General features: G+C 38.4%; 2 protein-coding genes and 1 pseudogene across 2 annotated transcripts in view; 2 read left to right on the top strand and 1 right to left on the bottom strand.

Moving 5' to 3' along the window:
• The window catches only part of LOC135205775 (trypsin alpha-3-like), a 281,700-nt gene that overhangs the window by 151,041 nt on the left and 109,857 nt on the right, over positions 1-20,802 (bottom strand). The gene's annotated exons all lie outside the window — the stretch shown is intronic.
• On the top strand, positions 5,138-8,376 carry LOC135205387 (hemocyanin B chain-like). Its single transcript, XM_064235880.1, has 3 exons — positions 5,138-5,198; positions 6,209-7,732; positions 7,893-8,376. Exons 1-3 carry the CDS (start codon positions 5,153-5,155, stop codon positions 8,315-8,317), a joined length of 1,995 nt encoding a protein of 664 aa, XP_064091950.1. The 5' UTR covers positions 5,138-5,152; the 3' UTR covers positions 8,318-8,376.
• On the top strand, positions 14,091-17,440 carry LOC135205383 (hemocyanin B chain-like; annotated as a pseudogene).

Here is a 20,802-nt window from a genome sequence, read left to right as displayed (position 1 = left end):
ATATATATATATATATATATATATATATATATATATATATATATATATATATATATGGTTCACGCAATCAACGGCGAGGCTAGAATGAATTAATATAAAACAGAAAGAGGTAAGCTAAAACTCAACCAAAACCCCATGAAGTAAGTTACCAGTAGTAACACGACACTAGGATAATGACCATTATAACGTCAGGACAGCACTTATGTAGGTCTCGAGGAACAGTTGAATGGAATGGCGCTTGAAATTCAGACCCAAGGCTCAGCGCTGGGACCAAAGAAGTGATATGGCGTTGTTATAATCCAGACTTCGTAATCATAACTAAAAATAGGAATTTTCTATGGCCTACGAAAGGTCAACTGAGGCCTTTTAATAAATATACTCTAGAGAGGAAATTTCTTACCTAAAGGATGAAGTGGAATATAGAATTAAGGCCAAAGGCCAAGCAATGGGACCTATGAGGTCATTCAGCGCTGAAATGGAAACTGACAGCAAAAGGTATGGATGGCGTAACAGGAGGAAAACCTCAAAGCAGATGAGAGACTGGAAAGTAAGATGGAAGAAAGAGAATATGAAAGGAGGCACAGTAAGAGGAACGAAAGGGGTTGCAGGTAGGGGCCGAAGCGTGCTGCAAAGAACCTTAAGTAATGCCTACAGTGCACAGGGTGAGGTGCGTCACTGTGCACTGACGGCATTACCCCCTACGGGGCCTTACCTAAAGTAAGTTTTACTGCTGAGGAAATCACTATCTAAGTTAACCTGTCGGTTTCAAGCCAAACACGTCTCCGGTCTGCCTTGGAAGAATGCACAGTTAATGGGCACTAAAGCGGGTTGGCTTTCTGAACAATCTGATTGCTGTGGTTGGGGGTAATTATCCCAACTTTCCCGAGACTGCAACGTGCTTGCGGAAATCTGACATTTAAATTGCTTACAGCACCTATACTTGACTTTCATTAAATTTTCAAGTGATCCAAACTTAGATACTAGTTAGGTTCTTCTTCTTTATTCCTCACTCCCAAGATAATGTGGTTTTCCAGCCCTTTTTGAGCTCAGTTGTGACCCTACATACATTGTCAGTTTTGGTTTCCTGTATCACATTGCCACAAGGAACAGTCATAATTATCTACTTGAACCATTTTAACTCGATTATTGTTGTTTGTATTTGTTTGTTTGTTTGTATAGTGTTCTTATGTTGCATGCAACCAGTGGTTATTCAGCAACGGGACCAACGGCTTTACGTGACTTCCGAACCACGTCGAGAGTGAACTTACATCACCAGAAATACACATCTCTATCCTCAACGGAATTATGGTTATTCTGCTAGAAGAAAGTTGGTAAAAAGTCAAGGGTTACATTATTATATCCCACTTTTTGACAGAAACCTGGCTACATCCTTATCTTAACTTGACAGTCAGGTGACAGTAGCCTTCAAAGGCCTTATCCAGTTTTTCCTGGGTATTTACATACCGAATTCAACATGTGTCAACAATATCTATTGTTTCACAAGTTTTAATGTCCTAGAATTCACTGTGAAATCGACTGAGATTATTTTATTTTACCATAAAAGCTCTTGGAGACGTTATCCATATGACAGCCAACGAACCCACACTCAAACTTGGTATAGCCTTCACCTTCAGAAAGACATCATCTTTCTGCAGGGATTTTGCTGTATTTTCCAAATTCAGGAAGCAAATTTCCTTGCACGGACGGGATGCCGAATGCATTTTTGTCGAAGGACAAGAAGCAGAAGCCAGGAAGCCGAACGGACAGAAAGCCGAACAGACATAATGCCGAACAGACACAATGCCGAACAGACATTAAGTCGAACGGACAAAATGCCGAATATTGCTAAGATTACGAAAGATAAATATAAGCAAAAATAATAATAGGATGATAACATTTGCTGAAAGGACAGATAACTTTTCACTAATTCGATAATTACTATTTAACCACTTGTTTAATTAACAATTACCTAGTTTACTAATACTGCTTTGTAGTGATATATATTTTTTATTTATTCAAATTTGACTAAGTAAAAAAACAATAATAGTTTTTTTTTCTTCAGTCGTTAGAAAATCGATAAGAAGGCTTTTTCTTTGTTTGTTTTGAAAATTTCAGAACACATACAAAAGACAAAAGGAGCAAAATAAAAGTAAAATGCTTGATAATTATTTTATTTCGACGATGTTTTTAAAAGTAAAATATTTAAAAATTGTGAGCCAGAGATCGTAGAAACACTTAATCCTTCGTCCTTATCATAAGAACAAAATATGGATTTTATTCTATCTTTAATGGCATCGTATTTCTTGTTAGGTCGTGATATATTAATCCCTGCAAAAGCCTGCTCAATTAGAATTTCATTACATGCTTGTTCATTTCTGATAACCTGTAGTAATTTGGTGAGTGTTGGATGGGTTACATTAATTCTCTTTTTAAAAGCCTGATGCTAGCCTTCAAGGGAATTGTTTGTTCTCGGTAAATTATCATTAACTCTAGTGTGAACAGACCACAAATCAACATCAAACAATGGTTTCCTCCTTCGACCTCGCTGGATTATCCCTAACCACGTACTTTCGAAGTAAACCAAAAAATCACTTAGTAATTCATCAGTTTCAGCATCTAAGGAATTCACCAATTCGTCAAATAAATCATGTACATCAGCAGGTGGGACGAAAGCAAGTGCTTGTAACTGCTTGATGAAAATAGCCTTACTGGGTTCAACATACCACTGCTGTAGACCACAAGACCGGATATTCCGCCATAAACATTGGCCGAAATGAAAGAAACAACCTGAAATAGATGTATTAGGAAAATTCTTTTTAATGCTATTTATTGTTGTTCTTTCGAAATCAACAGTTATTGAATCAGGCTCCTGAACACCTCTGCTTTTTAAAAATCCAAAAAATTTCGTCATATGTTTTTTCTTCTATGTTACTGGCAATACAATACACCAACGGTAAGGTTTTACTTTTTAAAACAATGGCATGTATGGTATAAAGCTGTTTGCTTAAAGGAGCGGAGTCAAATGTTCCATCGGCAAACCATGCTTGTTTTTTAGATAATAATTCAGTTATTTTCTGTCGATAAAATTGTAACAGAGGTGGTTTCATAACGACGAAAATTCTCGCCACGGGTTGTCATGTCCAAGTCTTCACTTTCTTCATTCTTTCTTGCTCGCCTTACCATTTTTGCGAGTGTTCCTCTTTTAGGTATAGAACCAGCAATGCTGAGCGGCAGTTCTTCCAAGACATTATTTATTTCACGGCTTGTTACCTCTTCTGTTTGTTCTGCTGAAGTCTTCATTTTATCCAAAGCTTTTAAAATGGTATTATGAGCACCGTCGGGAGGATGTGAATGATCTGAAGCTTGTCCATGTTCGGTATCACTGATCGTTCTAATTCTACCATCGCACACTTTTCGTCGCTCACATCTCCAGTAACTAGTTTCTTTAACAGTTTTATCGACAACGTATGAATATCCATTATGAAGCAATTTTCGGCCACCACGTCCTGTCTTAGTGAATTCCATGGTTGAACTCGAAAAAAATAAAATCCATAGTCAAATTTGAATACAGAAAAAAATATATAACTACAAAGCAGTATTAGTAAACTAGGTAATTGTTAATTAAACAAGCAGTTAAATAGTAATGATCGAATTAGTGAAAAGTCAAAAATTGTTAACTATTATTATTTTTGCTTATATTTATCTTTCGTAATCTTAGCAATATTCGGCATTTTGTCCGTTCGACTTAATGTCTGTTCGGCATTGTCTGTTCGTAATTATGTCTGTTCGGCATTCTGTCCGTTCGGCTTCCTGGCTTCTGCTTCTTGTCCTTCGACAAAAATGCATTCGGCATCCCGTCCGTGTACCGACCAAATTTCAATATGCCAGTATAACATTCCTCCCGGTTCAACACAAAGGATACTTTTCACAATCCATTCTCTGCTCATTTCTATCCATCAAATTCAACTGCTGTTCTGCTGATCATCCATAACATTGCACTGCACAGTCAGCCTCATTGAGGATGACCATAGATGCTGTGGAACCACTACAAGTGAATCAAACCGTTAATCAATAGTCAACCATAGTTTAGTTTATATTACAAGGGCCTGAATGAGCAGTACAGGGTATACTTGTTATCTAGTTTAGGAGAGTTTTGACAAATCATGACTGAACTCCATAACATCAATTGAGATATCATATACATTTCCTTGCTCTGGTAATGCTCTTGTCCTCTTCAAGTTCTATGATGCTACACCCTGGTGTTCACCTATATACTGACTGATTCTATGATGTATCTCTGCTTTTGTTGTTCTCCTACTTGAATGTTTTCAGTTCTGCAATTTTCCTAGAGTGCGTGCTGTTTAGTACTCCCTAAAACATTGGCACAAAAGGTATGCAACCACATTTCTCCCTGTACAGGTTTTTCTTTTTAATTTTGTAAGAGAATTCTTTTATTCATAAAATCTCCCTATCTAGAACAGAAGTACAATGAATTGTACTTCTGTTCTAGTTTCTTCATGTAGCAAGAGCTGAATGTTATTTTCTTGAGACTGATGTAGGGCTGCTACGTGTCCTATCTTCAAGTAATAGCCCACATCACTGCTTGATTATAACAGAGAAAACTAGCAATTAAGCATTTACTGCTAATCCGGGATGTGATAGTTTTGCTTACAAAGGCTGCTAAACTGCGACAAAAAATGGAAATTCAGTTATAAATCAATGACCAAGAAAAAAATTAATTTCTTTATTTGGAGGTCAAGAACACGAGCTAAGAAGTCGAACACTTCATTATTTCTCGAAAGACACTCGTAGAGATCATTACACCAGCAAACAATCTTATTCTACGATGCTTTGCAAAATGTGACAACCGCAAAACATAACAAAGTGACTTCCATTCTCTTGACTGGCTTTATTTTCATCACTGGAGGTCACTGTTCCAATATCAAACCTCGTTAGGTGCAACAGGACACTACCTCTTCCACAGTGACTCCTCAAGCCACAGTTATCTTCTTGTTTATCACCCTTTTATCTGATAACTATACAAATGTATGGACAACTGAAGTGTATTTTTTACTTCTCTTGGACTTTGCCTCCCATTGCAGATATAAACTAGTATATAAGGAGCAAGAACCACGACACTTGGCACATCACCATGAAAGTGACTGTCCTCTTTGTTCTGGTGGCATTTGCTGCCGCAGGTAAGTGCATAACACACCATGACGGTTCTATTTTTAATTTCGATGGCTCAAAATGGAGGACTGACTCCCAAAATGGATCATTAATTGTAGCCAAGAATCAAAATGACTCCGTTGTTAAGAAGACTCAAAGAATAATGTTTCTCTCAGAGATAACCAAGCGCCAAAACCTTCATCGACGCATAGTGTTTACCACCATCACCAAAAGATGTCCACTTTGGCTGTCTTCTCGAGTTGTATTTCTACGGGAATCTTTCATTATCGTCTTTAGTGTCCTTAGTCCCAGTGACCAGCGCATGCTGCTTGCTTTACCAGAGCATCACTGTCAAAATTCTTCTAAGGCATAATATTGCCACACTACCAAGTGGCACAAGGCTCATACTTTTACAACTAACTTTGGAACGGCCTCCCCAGGAGTATTGTTGGTTCTAAAATTCATATGATTGAGAGAAGCTGTGGTACTACGGTATTTTGAAGAGCCATGCATCCTTGCATTCATGTCTTAATACTTCTTCATTTTCTTCATCTGTTTTCTCTGTCTGCCAGTCTGTCTCTCATTTCTTTCATAAGGTCAATAGCCTTTTAGCCTTGTCACATTCGAGTGTTGTTAATAATAACCCTTCAAAATAATAACTGCAGAGAAGAATCATAGAATAAACTGACTGATGATGCCACTCAAATAAAATATGATTACTAAAGTGAATTAGGGCTATGCAGTTCTTTCCGAGTATTGTAAGCCTGCAAAAATATCACAATCTAAAAATTATTCACAGGATTTTTCAACCAGTTTTAAAGTACTCGATTTAGTATATTGCCCAAGTAAACTTGAGATACATTTCTTTCGTTAGTCATAAAACTTCTATAGTTATAATTTCCTCCTCGAAAATATAATTTACAATTTCGAGGAAAAATTTTAATAACACACTGTAAATAAAGTGATCAAGCAAATAGACATGAAAACTGGGAGTAATTACTTCATCATATTTTAATATAATAATTTATCTTCAACACAGAAGTCCCACTGGCCAAGAGACAGCAGGATGTTAACCGCCTGCTGTGGAAAGTGTACGACCACCTGCAATTTGATGAACTGAAAGGATATGCCGCATCCTTTGACCCTGTAGGTGATGTGTCACAATATAAGGATGGAGGAGAATCTGCCAAACACTTAGTCCAAGAACTGAAGGACCACAGGCTCCTTCAGCAGCATCACTGGTTCTCCCTTTTCAACGAACGTCAGAGGGAGGAGGCTCTTATGCTCTTTGAAGTCCTCATGCAGTGCAAGACCTGGGAATGTGCTGTTCACAATGCTGCATACTGGCGTGAACACATGAATGAAGGAGAGTTTGTGTATGCCCTTTACACTGCTGTTATTCATTCTGATCTTGGACATGGCATTGTTCTTCCCCCACTCTATGAAGTTACTCCTCACATGTTCACAAACAGTGAAGTTATCCAAAAGGCTTACACTGCAAAGATGACCAACACACCAGGTACATTTGAGATGGAATTCACAGGTACAAAGAAAAATAAGGAACAACGTGTGGCCTACTTTGGAGAAGATATTGGAATGAATGTCCATCACGTTACTTGGCATATGGATTTCCCCTTCTGGTGGGAGGACAAATATGGTGGTCACTTGGACCGCAAGGGAGAACTTTTCTTCTGGGTTCATCATCAGCTCACTGTTCGCTTTGATTCTGAGCGTCTTTCCAACTACTTGGATATGGTAGGTGAACTTCAGTGGGAGAAACCCATTATTGAAGGTTTTGCACCACACACTATCTACAAATATGGTGGTGAATTCCCCGCTCGTCCTGACCACGTCCACTTTGAAGATGTTGACGGTGTGGCTAGAGTAAGAGACATGATAATCATGGAAAGCCGTATCCGTGATGCCATAGCACATGGATATATTACTGACAAGGATGGAAAAGTTATTGACATCATGAATGATGAGGGTGTTGACAAACTTGGTGACATCATCGAATCTTCCATGTACAGTCCCAATGTCCAGTATTACGGAGCTCTCCACAACATGGCTCACATTGTGCTTGGCCGTCAAGGTGATCCTCATGGAAAATACAACATGCCTCCAGGTGTTATGGAACACTTTGAAACAGCCACTCGTGATCCTACATTCTTCCGACTTCACAAATATATGGATAATATCTTCAAGGAACATAAGTACAGCCTTCCTCCTTACAAACATGAAGACCTAGACTTCCCTGGTGTATCTATTGAAAACCTTGGCATTGAGGGAGAACTCAAAACTTACTTTGAGGACTATGAATTTGACATTCGAAATGCTGTCGACTCTGCTGAAGGAATTGCCTACGTCGACTTGAAGGCCAATGTCCATCGTTTGAACCACTATGATTTTGCCTTTGTTGCCGATGTCAATAACAACAATGGGAACGAAGTTGTGGGTACATTCCGCCTTTATCTTTGCCCTGAGAAGGACAACAATGGGGAACATTTCGATTTCAACAATGGTACCTGGCACTGCATTGAAATGGACAAATTCTGGAAGAAATGTAAGTTTCGCTATTCATGGCTTTCCTTCCCATTTTTATTTATGTATATGCTTTCCAGACAGCTTAAAACAGTAATGAATATTCATTATTTATGAAATTTGAGTAATAACCTTGAAATGTATTTCATTTTTAATAATGTCAACAATTACTTCATTTCCAGTGGCTCCAGGAAATAATCATGTAGTAAGAAAGTCTGGCGACTCTTCTGTTACTGTTCCTGATGTACCAAGCTTCCAGTCTCTCATGGATGCAGCTGACAGTGGCAGCTTTAGCATGCCCGAATATGAGAGGTCTTGCGGCATCCCCAACAGAATGCTTCTGCCCAAGGGTAAGAGGGACGGCATGGAATTTGCTCTCGTTCTGGCAGTCACTGATGGAAGCTATGACCTAACTCACCCTGAAGTGGAATCTGAGCACGGAGGTACTCATGCTCATTGTGGAGCTCATGGAGAGATCTACCCTGACAAGCGTCCCATGGGATTTCCTCTGGATCGTCGTGTCCCAGACAGACGAGTCTTTGATGAAACCACAAACTTCAAGCTTACCCACGTGAAAGTCTTCCATGATGAGCACCATCATAAATGATTATGAAGCATCAATGAGAATGACATAAAGGAATATGTGAAATAAAATGTTCTACCCTCTATTTCTTTTTATTTACTAACTGTGGTGTAAAATATCTTAGTTTCACATGATAGCCACCATAATAAGACAAACTATTTCATAGCAAAAAGTAACTGTTTATAAGATCTTACAGAAACGTACTTCACTTGGAATCAATCACCCTGAAATGTTTACCCAACATCTATTGCAACTAAACTACTAGAGAGTAGACCAAACCAATCATTCTCCATTCTATTTACACGGAGAACAACTTCATTTTCACAAAGCCTAGATGGTCAATTATCATCCACCTCTAGAACCAAACATTATTGATTTTTTTTTGGGGGGAGGGGGGTTATATATGTTGTTTCCCGGGAGACGGCGATGGATAGCTCTAGGGAAAATATGAGAATGGTGCATTACATTTGCCGATTTACTGTCGAGTCAAGGATGAAGCTAATACACAGAAAACTCCCCAACAAGTCATTTCATGTACCTACATAAAACATTGATCAACAGCAGACACATCCCTCTACACAGACTTTACAACCCCCTCCTACCTCTCTCACTTCCTTGGTAGGCCTTCCTTTTCAGTTCCTCTCCAATTCTCTTTTCTTTACACATACGCAAGCCATTTCAAACCACTGATTTACATTCTTCCCTATGGTAATCTTCCCACCATTTCTCCTTTATATTCCCCCCATTTCTCACTTTCAATCATTATTGCATGACTCATAAAAAAAACAATTCAGATCAAAGCCTTCAACATTTAAACTCCTATTTGTATTAAATAACCACACTTCCTTCCTGATACAGGAGACTCGGTCCAACAGCTCGACATTCAATTCAATGTGGGTTTCGATTAATCTGTTTTACATATCCTTTATCCTGTCATTATTCATTACAGTTGCTATTAGATGCTTTGGACTGACAAACAAAATCCACTTTCTCATCATCCATAATAATATTCACTGTTCCATCCTAGCATGACCAGAGAATGATTTACAATGCAGATTTTCCTGACCTATTCCATTTTTAGAAAGCTATCAAGATTTCTAGGAAGAGTTTTTGTTATTTTTGAAGTATGAAAACAAGTGTGTCAATAACTGAAAGCTATGAGTAAAATGAAGGCTTTACTTTTTCTTCAAGCACTCGCCTTTGTATTATGTAATCTCAGTATTTCACCATATATAGCGCTGAAAGACCTTAGGGCCCTAGTGGTTTGACTTCACCCATAAATTCCATTCATCTAATGTTCCACCTCCCTAGATGAAATTTACTTTTACAACTTCACTCTTGCTCATATTTACTTTCAATTTGGCCCCTCTTATAAAGTTTCCACAAACTCTGCAGTTTCTCTTCACTAACATAACCAACACAACATCAGCCACAAACGTCAGCCGCTCAACTCTCCCTTCATAACCTCATTTCTTAACCCACAACTTTACTACTGCTATAGAGATAACATACAATTTGAAGACATGACACACCATTGTCTCAAACACTTTTTACCCAAGGCCACTCACTTTCCCGGCTTCACATTCTACCACATGCTCTGCTTTCACCTTTAAAACTTATAATTTCACGCAATACATTTCTTACCCAATACAACCTCATCACTCTCCTGTTAACTAAAGGTTTTCATTTTTCTTTACAAATACTCAATCCGTGCACCTTCTTCCTCACTTAAACTCTCACACTGCTGTTTTTCCTATCAATATTAATATTCTCTGCCTTACTTTCATAATCAATATCCCACCATACATCTTGTATACGTTGGTATAACTTAGCCTTTTAGCATCCATCTTCTGCTCATCTAATCATATAATGTATATAATGCCAGCTTATTAAAACCAACCTTGCTTACTCCACAACCACAGCCTAGCCCCATATTCAGTCTATCATAAACCTTTGCTTTCACCCTCATTCGTCTTGATTCACTTTCATCATCATATTCCCCATTTTAACACGTACTATTTCAACCAACCCACCATCTACGTGACACTTCCTGGCTCTGCCTACTTTAGCTCTTTGAGGTTCAGTCACTGTTTTGTTTTCAATGTTTTCCCTTTTCCTTTCCAATCACCTTCAAAACGTCTGCTATATTACATTTCTTCTCTTCTGTACAACACACAAACTGAAATGCAAATTTAATTTCTCTAATGAGATTTTGCAAACAAAACACCACTGCGCAAGGTGTGATTTTCACAACATGCACAGTGGTGAGAATGGAATTATTTCTATTTTCGAAAGCCTACAGGAATGTAAAGCAAGATTCTATTGCCGCAAAAGGTGGTTAACCCCCACATTATTTTTCTTTTTCACTAATGATCAACAACCCTTCCTCAAGTAGGTTTTATGATATACATTACTGAACCACAGATCTAAATAGAAAATATTAACTGTGGAATAAATTTGACTGCTCTGCCTTCCTACTTTTATTTACATTTAAATGAACATCTGTTAGTTTCCATTTTCCCCTGCTATAAAGTTTAAAAGTTCTTGACATCATCTCATTCTTATTTTTCAGTGTCATTAAATTTCCTTAATATCATTTTTAACAGTTTTATCTACCACTAACTAGTTCAGCCATGAGTCAGAAGGCAATGAAACCAAGTGGAAGGCTGTTCCAAGGAACCAGACCATCATATACATCCATCAAAGCTCCTTAGTCTCCCTTTGATCTTTCTTCAATCTCTGACAGGTCAAGCTGTAGTCTACTACTCTTGAAACTCTATGAGTTGGAACTTCTCTATAACAAGTGGATTTCAGTTTAAACATCTTTTCCTATGACACATAAACTAATTAACACAGCCCCAATCCATAAACTTGCATAGGATTCTACAGGCTGTGCTGTGCTGGTTGAATAAATGAAGTGTGAAGCAACATCAAGCATCAATATGAACCTGACACAAAACTACAGTTGCTGCCATGAGAGAAACCCCAGGAACTTAAAGGGTGACCAATCTGTTGATAAGTCCCACCTTTGGAAATAAGTTAGCAAAGGGGTAAACATGACCCTGACTGGCCAGCAACCTCTCAAAACAAATCCTGTCCTCGCTGTTAGGACTCTTCATAAAACCCTAGAACAGCAGCAGTTTTCCTGGGATTGAACTATATGATTGACAGTGGCAACACATGCAAAAACCACCCGAGGCCAACTAAAACTCATCCTCTAGACAGCTCCCATTTTCCAGCCAGCAGGTGAGAGTGAAATTCTGCTATCCACTGGTGTGGGCTGAGATGTTAGGAGGTGCCATCCACATTTGTTTATTAGGTTGCCTACCAAAGATTCATACTAGACCCAATAATTCATTCTTAATAGTGCTGTTGGAAACCCCACTGCCTACAATTATGTCAGGGTTTGCTGGAACTCAGCATGCAGATGATGGTTGCTAAGCCATTACTGAGGGATGGTAGTCCAGTGAGATTCTTAATTTACACTTCATAGTTTCAGATTTCAAGTCTTGCTTGCTTGCATGAATGTATTCACTCTTACCATTCTTTTGCAGAGAGGATGAAGGGCTAGGGGCTGGGTCAATAGCTCTTGCTTGATCTTCTCTTGTCATAGATTGGGTAGCAAGAGGTCTACAGCATTGATTACATGTACATATATTCATTATTTAAGGAACAATGAATTACAAAGTATTACCCCCATTTAATATTTGTCCAACTTTATTCTAATTTGATATAGATCACCGAATGAAAATTTTGATATAATTCACTGAAATGATCCAGACATAAGTATATAGTAAAGTTTGATTTTTTAACTGAAACAGGTACCTTTAATATAATGGAATTGAAACACAAATATATATTAAGAAGCTGGCCTGATATTTACTTACACATACGCATATATAATGTACTGTACAATATATATATATAGACAAACAAACATTTCTTACTCACACTGGGATCGAACCCCGGTCCTTCAAATGAAAGACTAGGGTCAGTTGGTAGCTCCCTAGCATTTCATTTCAGAGACCGGGGTTCGATCCCGATGTGAGTTTGAAATTTATTTCCGTAAGACATATGATCAAGTATTCATTAGAACTTCCATCTCATTCAAACTACTCCTCCAGCGTGAATGTGAAAGAAGTTCTAAACGAAGACAATGATACTTGTTCCACAGATATAAATTTCTGACTCACTTCCGGATCAAACCCCGGTCTCAAATGGAATGCTAGGACGTTACCGACTGACCGTAGTCTTTCCTTTGAAGGACCAGGGTTCTGATCCCAATATAAGAAATTTATTTCTGTGCAACACGTGCTCATGTATTTATTAGTTCTATAACACTGCTATATTATATATATATATATATATATATATATATATATATATATATATATATATATATAGAGAGAGAGAGGAGAGAGAGAGAGAGAGAGAGAGAGAGAGAGAGAGAGAGAGAGAGAGAGGGAGGAGGTTATGAATGGCTGAATAAGACATAGCAGATCTTTCTGAGAGAAATGAAGTACCCTTCAGGGGCTAAAACTGCAGGACATAAGATCAAGATGAAAATTTATAGTGCTTAAAGCGTTCACAGGTTGGTATGTCACTGTACACGAAGTTCCCAGGATTGATAATCGTTACTACATTAATTACTTGTGATTATGACCATCCATTCCATTTTGCAATAACTGGACACTGGCATAAACAAAAAAGACAGCCACTCATTGGGCAACAGCATCGCCCGTCTCCCAGCCCAAGTCAAGGGTCGCCTAACCAGAAAAGTTTGGAACTCATTGTATAATGTATTTTCTCTAGCAGATGTTTACGAGGTCATGAAGAAGTTATATGGGGTGGTGGGGGGGGGTAATTTGACTAAAACCAGGGACTTAAGGAGACCTGAACGTACTTGTGAGTGAATTTACAATCACACTAAAGAAGCCCTAAACTTACTTGTGAGTGAATTTACAGTCAGGCTAATGGAGACCCGAAGTTACTTGTCAGTGAATTTACTGTCAGACTAAAAAAGACTTGAACTTACTTGTGAGTGAATTACTGTCAGGCTAAAGCAAACCTGAAAGTATTTGAGAAACATCAGGGAGACTTACGAGAGAGCAAAACACCAGATGTAGAGGAGCATGATAGAAGGAGGATGAAGTAGCTTGACCTTTTCACAACAATGGGAGAATATTACATGGCGATGTTAGCTACGTTCCTGTTGGAAGAGTTCTGAGATGAGTGGAGATTTGTGGAAGATAAAGCAAAAATATGAAGCCCCTCTATGTCACACATGTTTGGACACACATATATATACACACAATCTCAAGCAATTTCAATAGAGAAAACTTAATGGTCAACAATGTTCAAGGAGCCAAGAGATTAGGAAAAAAAACTACAAACTATAATAATGCAATCAACGATTACAACAGAAATCATATAACTAAGAGAAGTTGATATTTCAGTTGAATTTGTAAAATTAAATCAAAGACAACGTTCATTAGATCACATGGAACAATCAATGAAAAGAAATTACCATTTTTACCCTGAGAACCTATTACTAAGATGGAATCCCCAACTCAATTAATTTTAATTTTTCAGTCCCTCTGCATGACTGAGGAGCAGCAAGTATCCGAACATGCTACAGAAACACACGGCAACCTCGGTATACTATCTTTTTTTTTTACTATCTGATAATAAATAACTAAGAGCTACAGTTAGGCTTAACATTATTTCTGCTGGACTTTGTCCCCACTGCGTCCATACACACCGTATTTAAGAGGGCCGGGAGGCCTCCTCAGCTGCACATCACAATGAAGGTGATAGTCTTGTGCGCTCTGGTGGCACTTGCTGCCTCAGGTAAGTCTCGCTTTGGTGGCACTTGCTGCCTCTGGTAAGTCTGAGATATGATTTTGCCCACTATAATTCTTTGTACACAAGATACTGACTGGATTTAGTTCGCAAAAGGCTCTCCAAGTTATGATCACGGTGACACAAACAACTCTTTGCCTTCTGGAGAACTATGCAAAGCTTAAAACTTCCAATTTCTGTCTCAGAAAGGTAACTTAGAGCTCAGCATCACATAATGAATACTGTTTGTGAAAATTGTAACTTATAATGATGTGATTAACTGAGTAACACCATTCCACACCACCTTTAGGGCTGATGCACGACTGTTTTTAATCTTTGCAATTTTCCCACAGATTGAAAATTGGTCCAAACTTTGTGGTCTATTGCAATTTCCTAACATTTCACCACTATCCAAAGAAACAGGCCTTCATTCCCTTGTAGTTTCTACCTAACCTTTATGATTACACTCCAGGTTTTCCTTCTATCTTTCTCCTACATAATGAAGATTGGTTATCTCCTGTACATCTGAACCAAGTTAGTCTCTCATCTTTAACTTTAGAACTCTGTACATTCGACGTCATTTCCATTTACTTTGAGTCCAAATTTGAATTCCTTCTTGCAGTTTCTACTCTTTACTCAGCCAAGATTTTCCAATACCTTTCTAGCAATTACAAATTTCTTTTCACTCGATGCTACTCTATTTATAAAGACAACCCTCCCACAAACAAACAAATGCAGTTAAAATGCTGTTATATTTTTTATAGGATAAAAGTAATTCCTCCAATGAAAAACGCTTCATGAAAGGCCAGAGAAAACACCTTTTTTGTAACTTCAGCATAAATTACCTGTGCATGCATTTCTCATCTTAAAATCATTTTCTTGCCGACTGGAATCTTCTGGTATTAAGACCTTTTGGCAACTTTTTTTTTGTGAAATAGCTGTACTATAGTAATTTGACCATCCATCGTAAAAAATAAAAAAGGAGGGTAATGAGACGAGAAAGAAACGTGACAAACAAGAAAGGTGAAGCTAATTTTCTATCTTTCACAGAAGTCCCACTGGCCAAGAGACAGCAGGATGTTAACCGCCTGCTGTGGAAAGTGTACGACCACCTGCAATTTGATGAACTGAAAGGATATGCCGCATCCTTTGACCCTGTAGGTGATGTGTCACAATATAAGGATGGAGGAGAATCTGCCAAACACTTAGTCCAAGAACTGAAGGACCACAGGCTCCTTCAGCAGCATCACTGGTTCTCCCTTTTCAACGAACGTCAGAGGGAGGAGGCTCTTATGCTCTTTGAAGTCCTCATGCAGTGCAAGACCTGGGAATGTGCTGTTCACAATGCTGCATACTGGCGTGAACACATGAATGAAGGAGAGTTTGTGTATGCCCTTTACACTGCTGTTATTCATTCTGATCTTGGACATGGCATTGTTCTTCCCCCACTCTATGAAGTTACTCCTCACATGTTCACAAACAGTGAAGTTATCCAAAAGGCTTACACTGCAAAGATGACCAACACACCAGGTACATTTGAGATGGAATTCACAGGTACAAAGAAAAATAAGGAACAACGTGTGGCCTACTTTGGAGAAGATATTGGAATGAATGTCCATCACGTTACTTGGCATATGGATTTCCCCTTCTGGTGGGAGGGACAAATATGGTGGTCACTTGGACCGCAAGGGAGAACTTTTCTTCTGGGTTCATCATCAGCTCACTGTTCGCTTTGATTCTGAGCGTCTTTCCAACTACTTGGATATGGTAGGTGAACTTCAGTGGGAGAAACCCATTATTGAAGGTTTTGCACCACACACTATCTACAAATATGGTGGTGAATTCCCTGCTCGTCCTGACCACGTCCACTTTGAAGATGTTGATGGTGTGGCTAGAGTAAGAGACATGATAATCATGGAAAGCCGTATCCGTGATGCCATAGCACATGGATATATTACTGACAAGGATGGAAAAGTTATTGACATCATGAATGATGAGGGTGTTGACAAACTTGGTGACATCATCGAATCTTCCATGTACAGTCCCAATGTCCAGTATTACGGAGCTCTTCACAACATGGCTCACATTATGCTTGGCCGTCAAGGTGATCCTCATGGAAAATACAACATGCCTCCAGGTGTTATGGAACACTTTGAAACAGCCACTCGTGATCCTACATTCTTCCGACTTCACAAATATATGGATAATATCTTCAAGGAACATAAGTACAGCCTTCCTCCTTACAAACATGAAGACCTAGACTTCCCTGGTGTATCTATTGAAAACCTTGGCATTGAGGGAGAACTCAAAACTTACTTTGAGGACTATGAATTTGACATTCGAAATGCTGTCGACTCTGCTGAAGGAATTGCCTACGTCGACTTAAAGGCCAATGTCCATCGTTTGAACCACCATGATTTTGCCTTCGTTGCCGATGTCAATAACAACAATGGAAAAGACGTTGTGGGTACTTTCCGCCTTTATCTTTGCCCTGAGAAGGACAACAATGGGGAACATTTCGATTTCAACAATGGTACCTGGCACTGCATTGAAATGGACAAATTCTGGAAGAAATGTAAGTTTCCCTTTTTGTTTGTAATCATTTTTTTATTATTATTTAGAGCATGCATATAATACTTTCTATTGACTTATAACATTCTGTAATGACAGATATTAATGGAACTTAAAACGTGGCTTTGAAACTTATTTTCTATTAATATCAAATACTATTTCACTTACAGTGACCCCAGGAAGCAATCATGTAGTAAGAAAGTCTGGCGACTCTTCTGTCACTGTACCTGACGTACCAAGCTTCCAGTCTCTCATGGATGCAGCTGACAGTGGCAGCTTTAGCATGCCCGAATATGAGAGGTCTTGCGGCATCCCCAACAGAATGCTTCTGCCCAAGGGCAAAAGGAACGGCATGGATTTTGCTCTCGTTCTGGCAGTCACTGATGGAAGCTATGACCTAACTCACCCTGAAGTGGAATCTGAGCATGGAGGTACTCATGCTCATTGTGGAGCTCATGGAGAAATCTACCCTGACAAGCGTCCTATGGGATATCCACTGGATCGTCGTGTCCCAGACAGACGAGTCTTTGATGAAACCACAAACTTTAAGCTCACCCATGTGAAGGTCTTCCATGATGAACACCATCATAAATGATTATGAAACATTAATGAGACTGACCTTTACCTCATTTATATTCATATTCATTTGTGGAAATCTTCGTTTTAGAATACTGTTCCAATTATTAGCAGACCACATTGATATAAATTGTTATGTGAAATAAACATTTCTGCAATCTTTTTTTCTTTTGGCATTCTTAAAATTTGTCTACCTATATCATTTAAGGTGAAACATACCTTACAAGATTATTTTCATTTGATAGCCATCCTAACAGGAAAACAACTGTTTGATATCCAATAATAAGACATGTTTGTAATGTCATACACTAATACACCAAACTAAGCTATATAAGCTTACCTCTTTTCCATGGTACAAAAACCAGATGGACATGCATCTTTCTGTCTTTTGAAAAAAAGTATATCTTAGTTTAACCAGACCACTGAGCTGATTAATAACTCTCCTAGGGCTGGCTCGAAGGATTAGATTTTTAACTATGTGGCTAGGAACCAACTGCTTACTTAGCAACGGGACCTACAGCTCATTGTGGGATCTGCACCACATTATATTGAGAAATGAATTTCTAATCATCAGAAACAAATTCATCTGTTTTCACACTGACGACGGCGGGAGGTGAACTTGGGCTACCAGATTGGTAGTCGAGTATGCAACCCACCCGTCCAGTGAGGAACTTTCCGTCTTTTGAACCATGTTCCTTGGATATTCATCCTTTTCATTGCAAAAAGCTTAATCCAGTATCTTTCCGTATGTCCAAATGCTTTAAATTCTACAAATCATCCGCCATTCAACCTTTTTTTTGGCTTCACCTATTCTTTGACTCACTATTGTTATTCCACCACCTCTTGTTACACTTACTATCAGCTACTGTGACAGATCAAAGACATACATTTTTTTCATTATCCATACCAATATTCACTGCATATTCTACCCGGATTTCACTTACCCTTATAACCTTACTCTTGATCACATCCACTTTCAAATTAAAAGCATTTCACTTGCCTAAAACAAACTTTAGAAAAATCCAATGCCACATACAGCTTTACTTCATTACTGTCAATCCGCTAACATGATTGTTTCGAAATACTCGCTCGATCCATACACCCTCTTCCTAAATTCTTACTACTTTTTTGTAAATTCCAACATCATCTATCCTACTTCTTCCATCAATATCCCAGTAACAGGTGTCCTGGGTCATCTGTCTATCTATCCTTTCTATATGCTACTCTTCTTCCCTGCTTATCAAACTCACTCGCACTAAATACATTTGAAGTTACATTTCAACCATTCCTTTCCAAATAAAATTTCTACACATCCAAAAAGTTTACTATATTCAAAAAGTAATCACAAAGGCATTCATCTTTGCTTTTGATTTCTGCTAACTCATAATTTATCAGAACATTTACATTGCTACCTTCTCTTCCCTTAGAAAACTCAAGGATTCTTTTGAAACAAGGTATTTCCAACTATCAAGTCCAATTCCAGGAACTCTCTCTCCTTTATCCTACCCTCTATTAACATGGTACCAACAACATCATATCATTCTTTGGTGCCTAATTTTGCTGTGAAATCAGCCTCCACAACAAACTTGTCTCATTGTCCTAACCCAGCCAGGGACGTGACACTTCTCTTCCACTGTCAGCCTTTCCCAGTCCTAGTCTACATATGCTCAATGTCGCAAATATTTCTCCTACTTCAACTTACCAACACCATCCCAATATTAACAAATATGTACACCAACCCATTCCATTGGTGACACTAACTAGATCTACATTTCTAAGTCACCCCAGGTTCTATTTGTCTTGTTCATTCTAGTACTGCACTTTTACTTATATCTCCCCGTCAGCACATCAGTCATCATACATTTTTTCTCTCAGTAAAACATCCAAACACACATCCCCAAAACTGTGCTCTAGTTTCCCTCCGAATTATTGCAAAAATATTCACAGTATGAAGCTGCAAACCTCATAACCAGAATGCACGTTGAAACCTAAGGTCAAGTGGGGGTTGTGACTCGTCTTTTTACTGTCTTCTATATTATTTTAGGATCTCGTTGCAAAATGTCCTCCATCGCGGCAGCAATCATAATATTTGTCTGTGAATGATTAATTGAAATTATTTGGAGTTTAGTGTAACAAAGGTCTGGTGTAAAACTTTGGTGGTGATTTTTGGTACATTACACTGAGGTCCAATTTTTTTTCTTCATTTCTGCATATACTAGATATATAAAGTTATAGAATATCAAAACCTTTTTTGGGGAGCTATAAAATAAAAGAAATTATATCAAGTTATACTGTCAACAAATAGGGCTTAAGTGGACTTAAGCAAAGGGGGTATGGAACCATATTGGTTCCATACCCCAATCACTGAAGGTCTGGAGTCATAAAAAGGTTAAGAGCCCCTGATTTAAAAGGTTGAGAACCCCTGATTTAAAAGGTTAAAAACACCTGATTTAAAAGGTTAAGAACCCCTGATCTAACCAGCTAAGAATCCCTGATTTAAAAGATTAAGAACCCCTGATTTAACCAGTTAAGGATCCCTGATTTAACCGGTTAAGAACCCCCCCCCCCTGATTTAAAAGGTTAAGACCCTTTGATTTAACCGGTTGACTAGAGCTTGTTTGGATGAGGGAAGCCATGGCCGAGAAGACTAATTGCTTATCGTAAAAGTGCCATGGTGGCCTTGCAAGAATTATAAGTGATAATTATAATCACTATACAACAATGGAAGGTGCATGATAGTATTTAGATACAAAAAGTGAAAACAGATGACAGAAGCCTTTATAAAGGGAAGAATAGCAGGGGGTTTAGACAAGAAAGAGGGAGTGTGGATCCAATCTTTGGTGGATCAAATTTTTGTCATGAAACTGTCATGTTAGAAGCTTGAAACTTGAGGACAAAAGATGTACGTAGCATATATGGAGCTAGTCAATGCTAATCGCAAAACTGATAGTGAGGCACTGTGTAGCACTGAGAATGTAAGTTATAGAAAATAGGTTACTGAGAGGGATTTAATGGTTAAGGTTTTTACAAGAGAAATAAGTGTGTGTTAGAATATGTGGGCAGCAGAGTGTCTGGTTTGAATCAAAATGGCTTAAAACAAGAGTGTCTCTTGACACTGTGGTTTTTCAGTATTTCTATAGACAGGAAGGAAATCAAATGTAGAGACAAATCAAGTGTGGAACACCTGAAGTTTCCAAATGATATCATGCTACCTAAGGGTAGTGAAAAGAAACAGCAAAAAAACGAGTTTAAACTTTTTGCCAGAGGAAGAAGTTTTGAATTTACATGAGTAAAGTTAAAGTAAAAAAAAATGTGAAGCATTTGAGATAACCTGTTTACGTAGTCTATACAGCATAAGCTGAATTGAGAGGTTGAGAAACAGAGAGGTACGAGTAAGAAGAGGAAAGAGGTCTAGCACGTGTGACAGGATGGACGCACAATTTCACAACTGTTTCCTCATGAGGGAAGAGAGGCTATCAATCCCCTTCCCCAGTCAAAAATGTCCACATTTGCAAATAATC

The sequence above is a fragment of the Macrobrachium nipponense genome, chromosome 24, assembly GCF_015104395.2.
Source record: "Macrobrachium nipponense isolate FS-2020 chromosome 24, ASM1510439v2, whole genome shotgun sequence".
NCBI classification, from domain to species: Eukaryota; Metazoa; Arthropoda; class Malacostraca; order Decapoda; family Palaemonidae; genus Macrobrachium; species Macrobrachium nipponense.
The sequence above is the reverse complement of the archived record's forward strand: the minus strand, read 5'-3'. Positions and strand labels throughout refer to the sequence as shown.

What these genes read in the sequence shown, in the direction of transcription:
- LOC135205387 (XM_064235880.1), top strand. Translation starts at nt 5,153, where the DNA reads ATGAAAGTGACTGTCCTCTTTGTTCTGGTGGCATTTGCTGCCGCAG. An exon ending in GGTGGCATTTGCTGCCGCAG is followed by an intron (nt 5,199 to 6,208) that starts GTAAGTGCATAA and finishes TCTTCAACACAG; the next exon opens with AAGTCCCACTGGCCAAGAGA. An exon ending in GGACAAATTCTGGAAGAAAT is followed by an intron (nt 7,733 to 7,892) that starts GTAAGTTTCGCT and finishes CTTCATTTCCAG; the next exon opens with TGGCTCCAGGAAATAATCAT.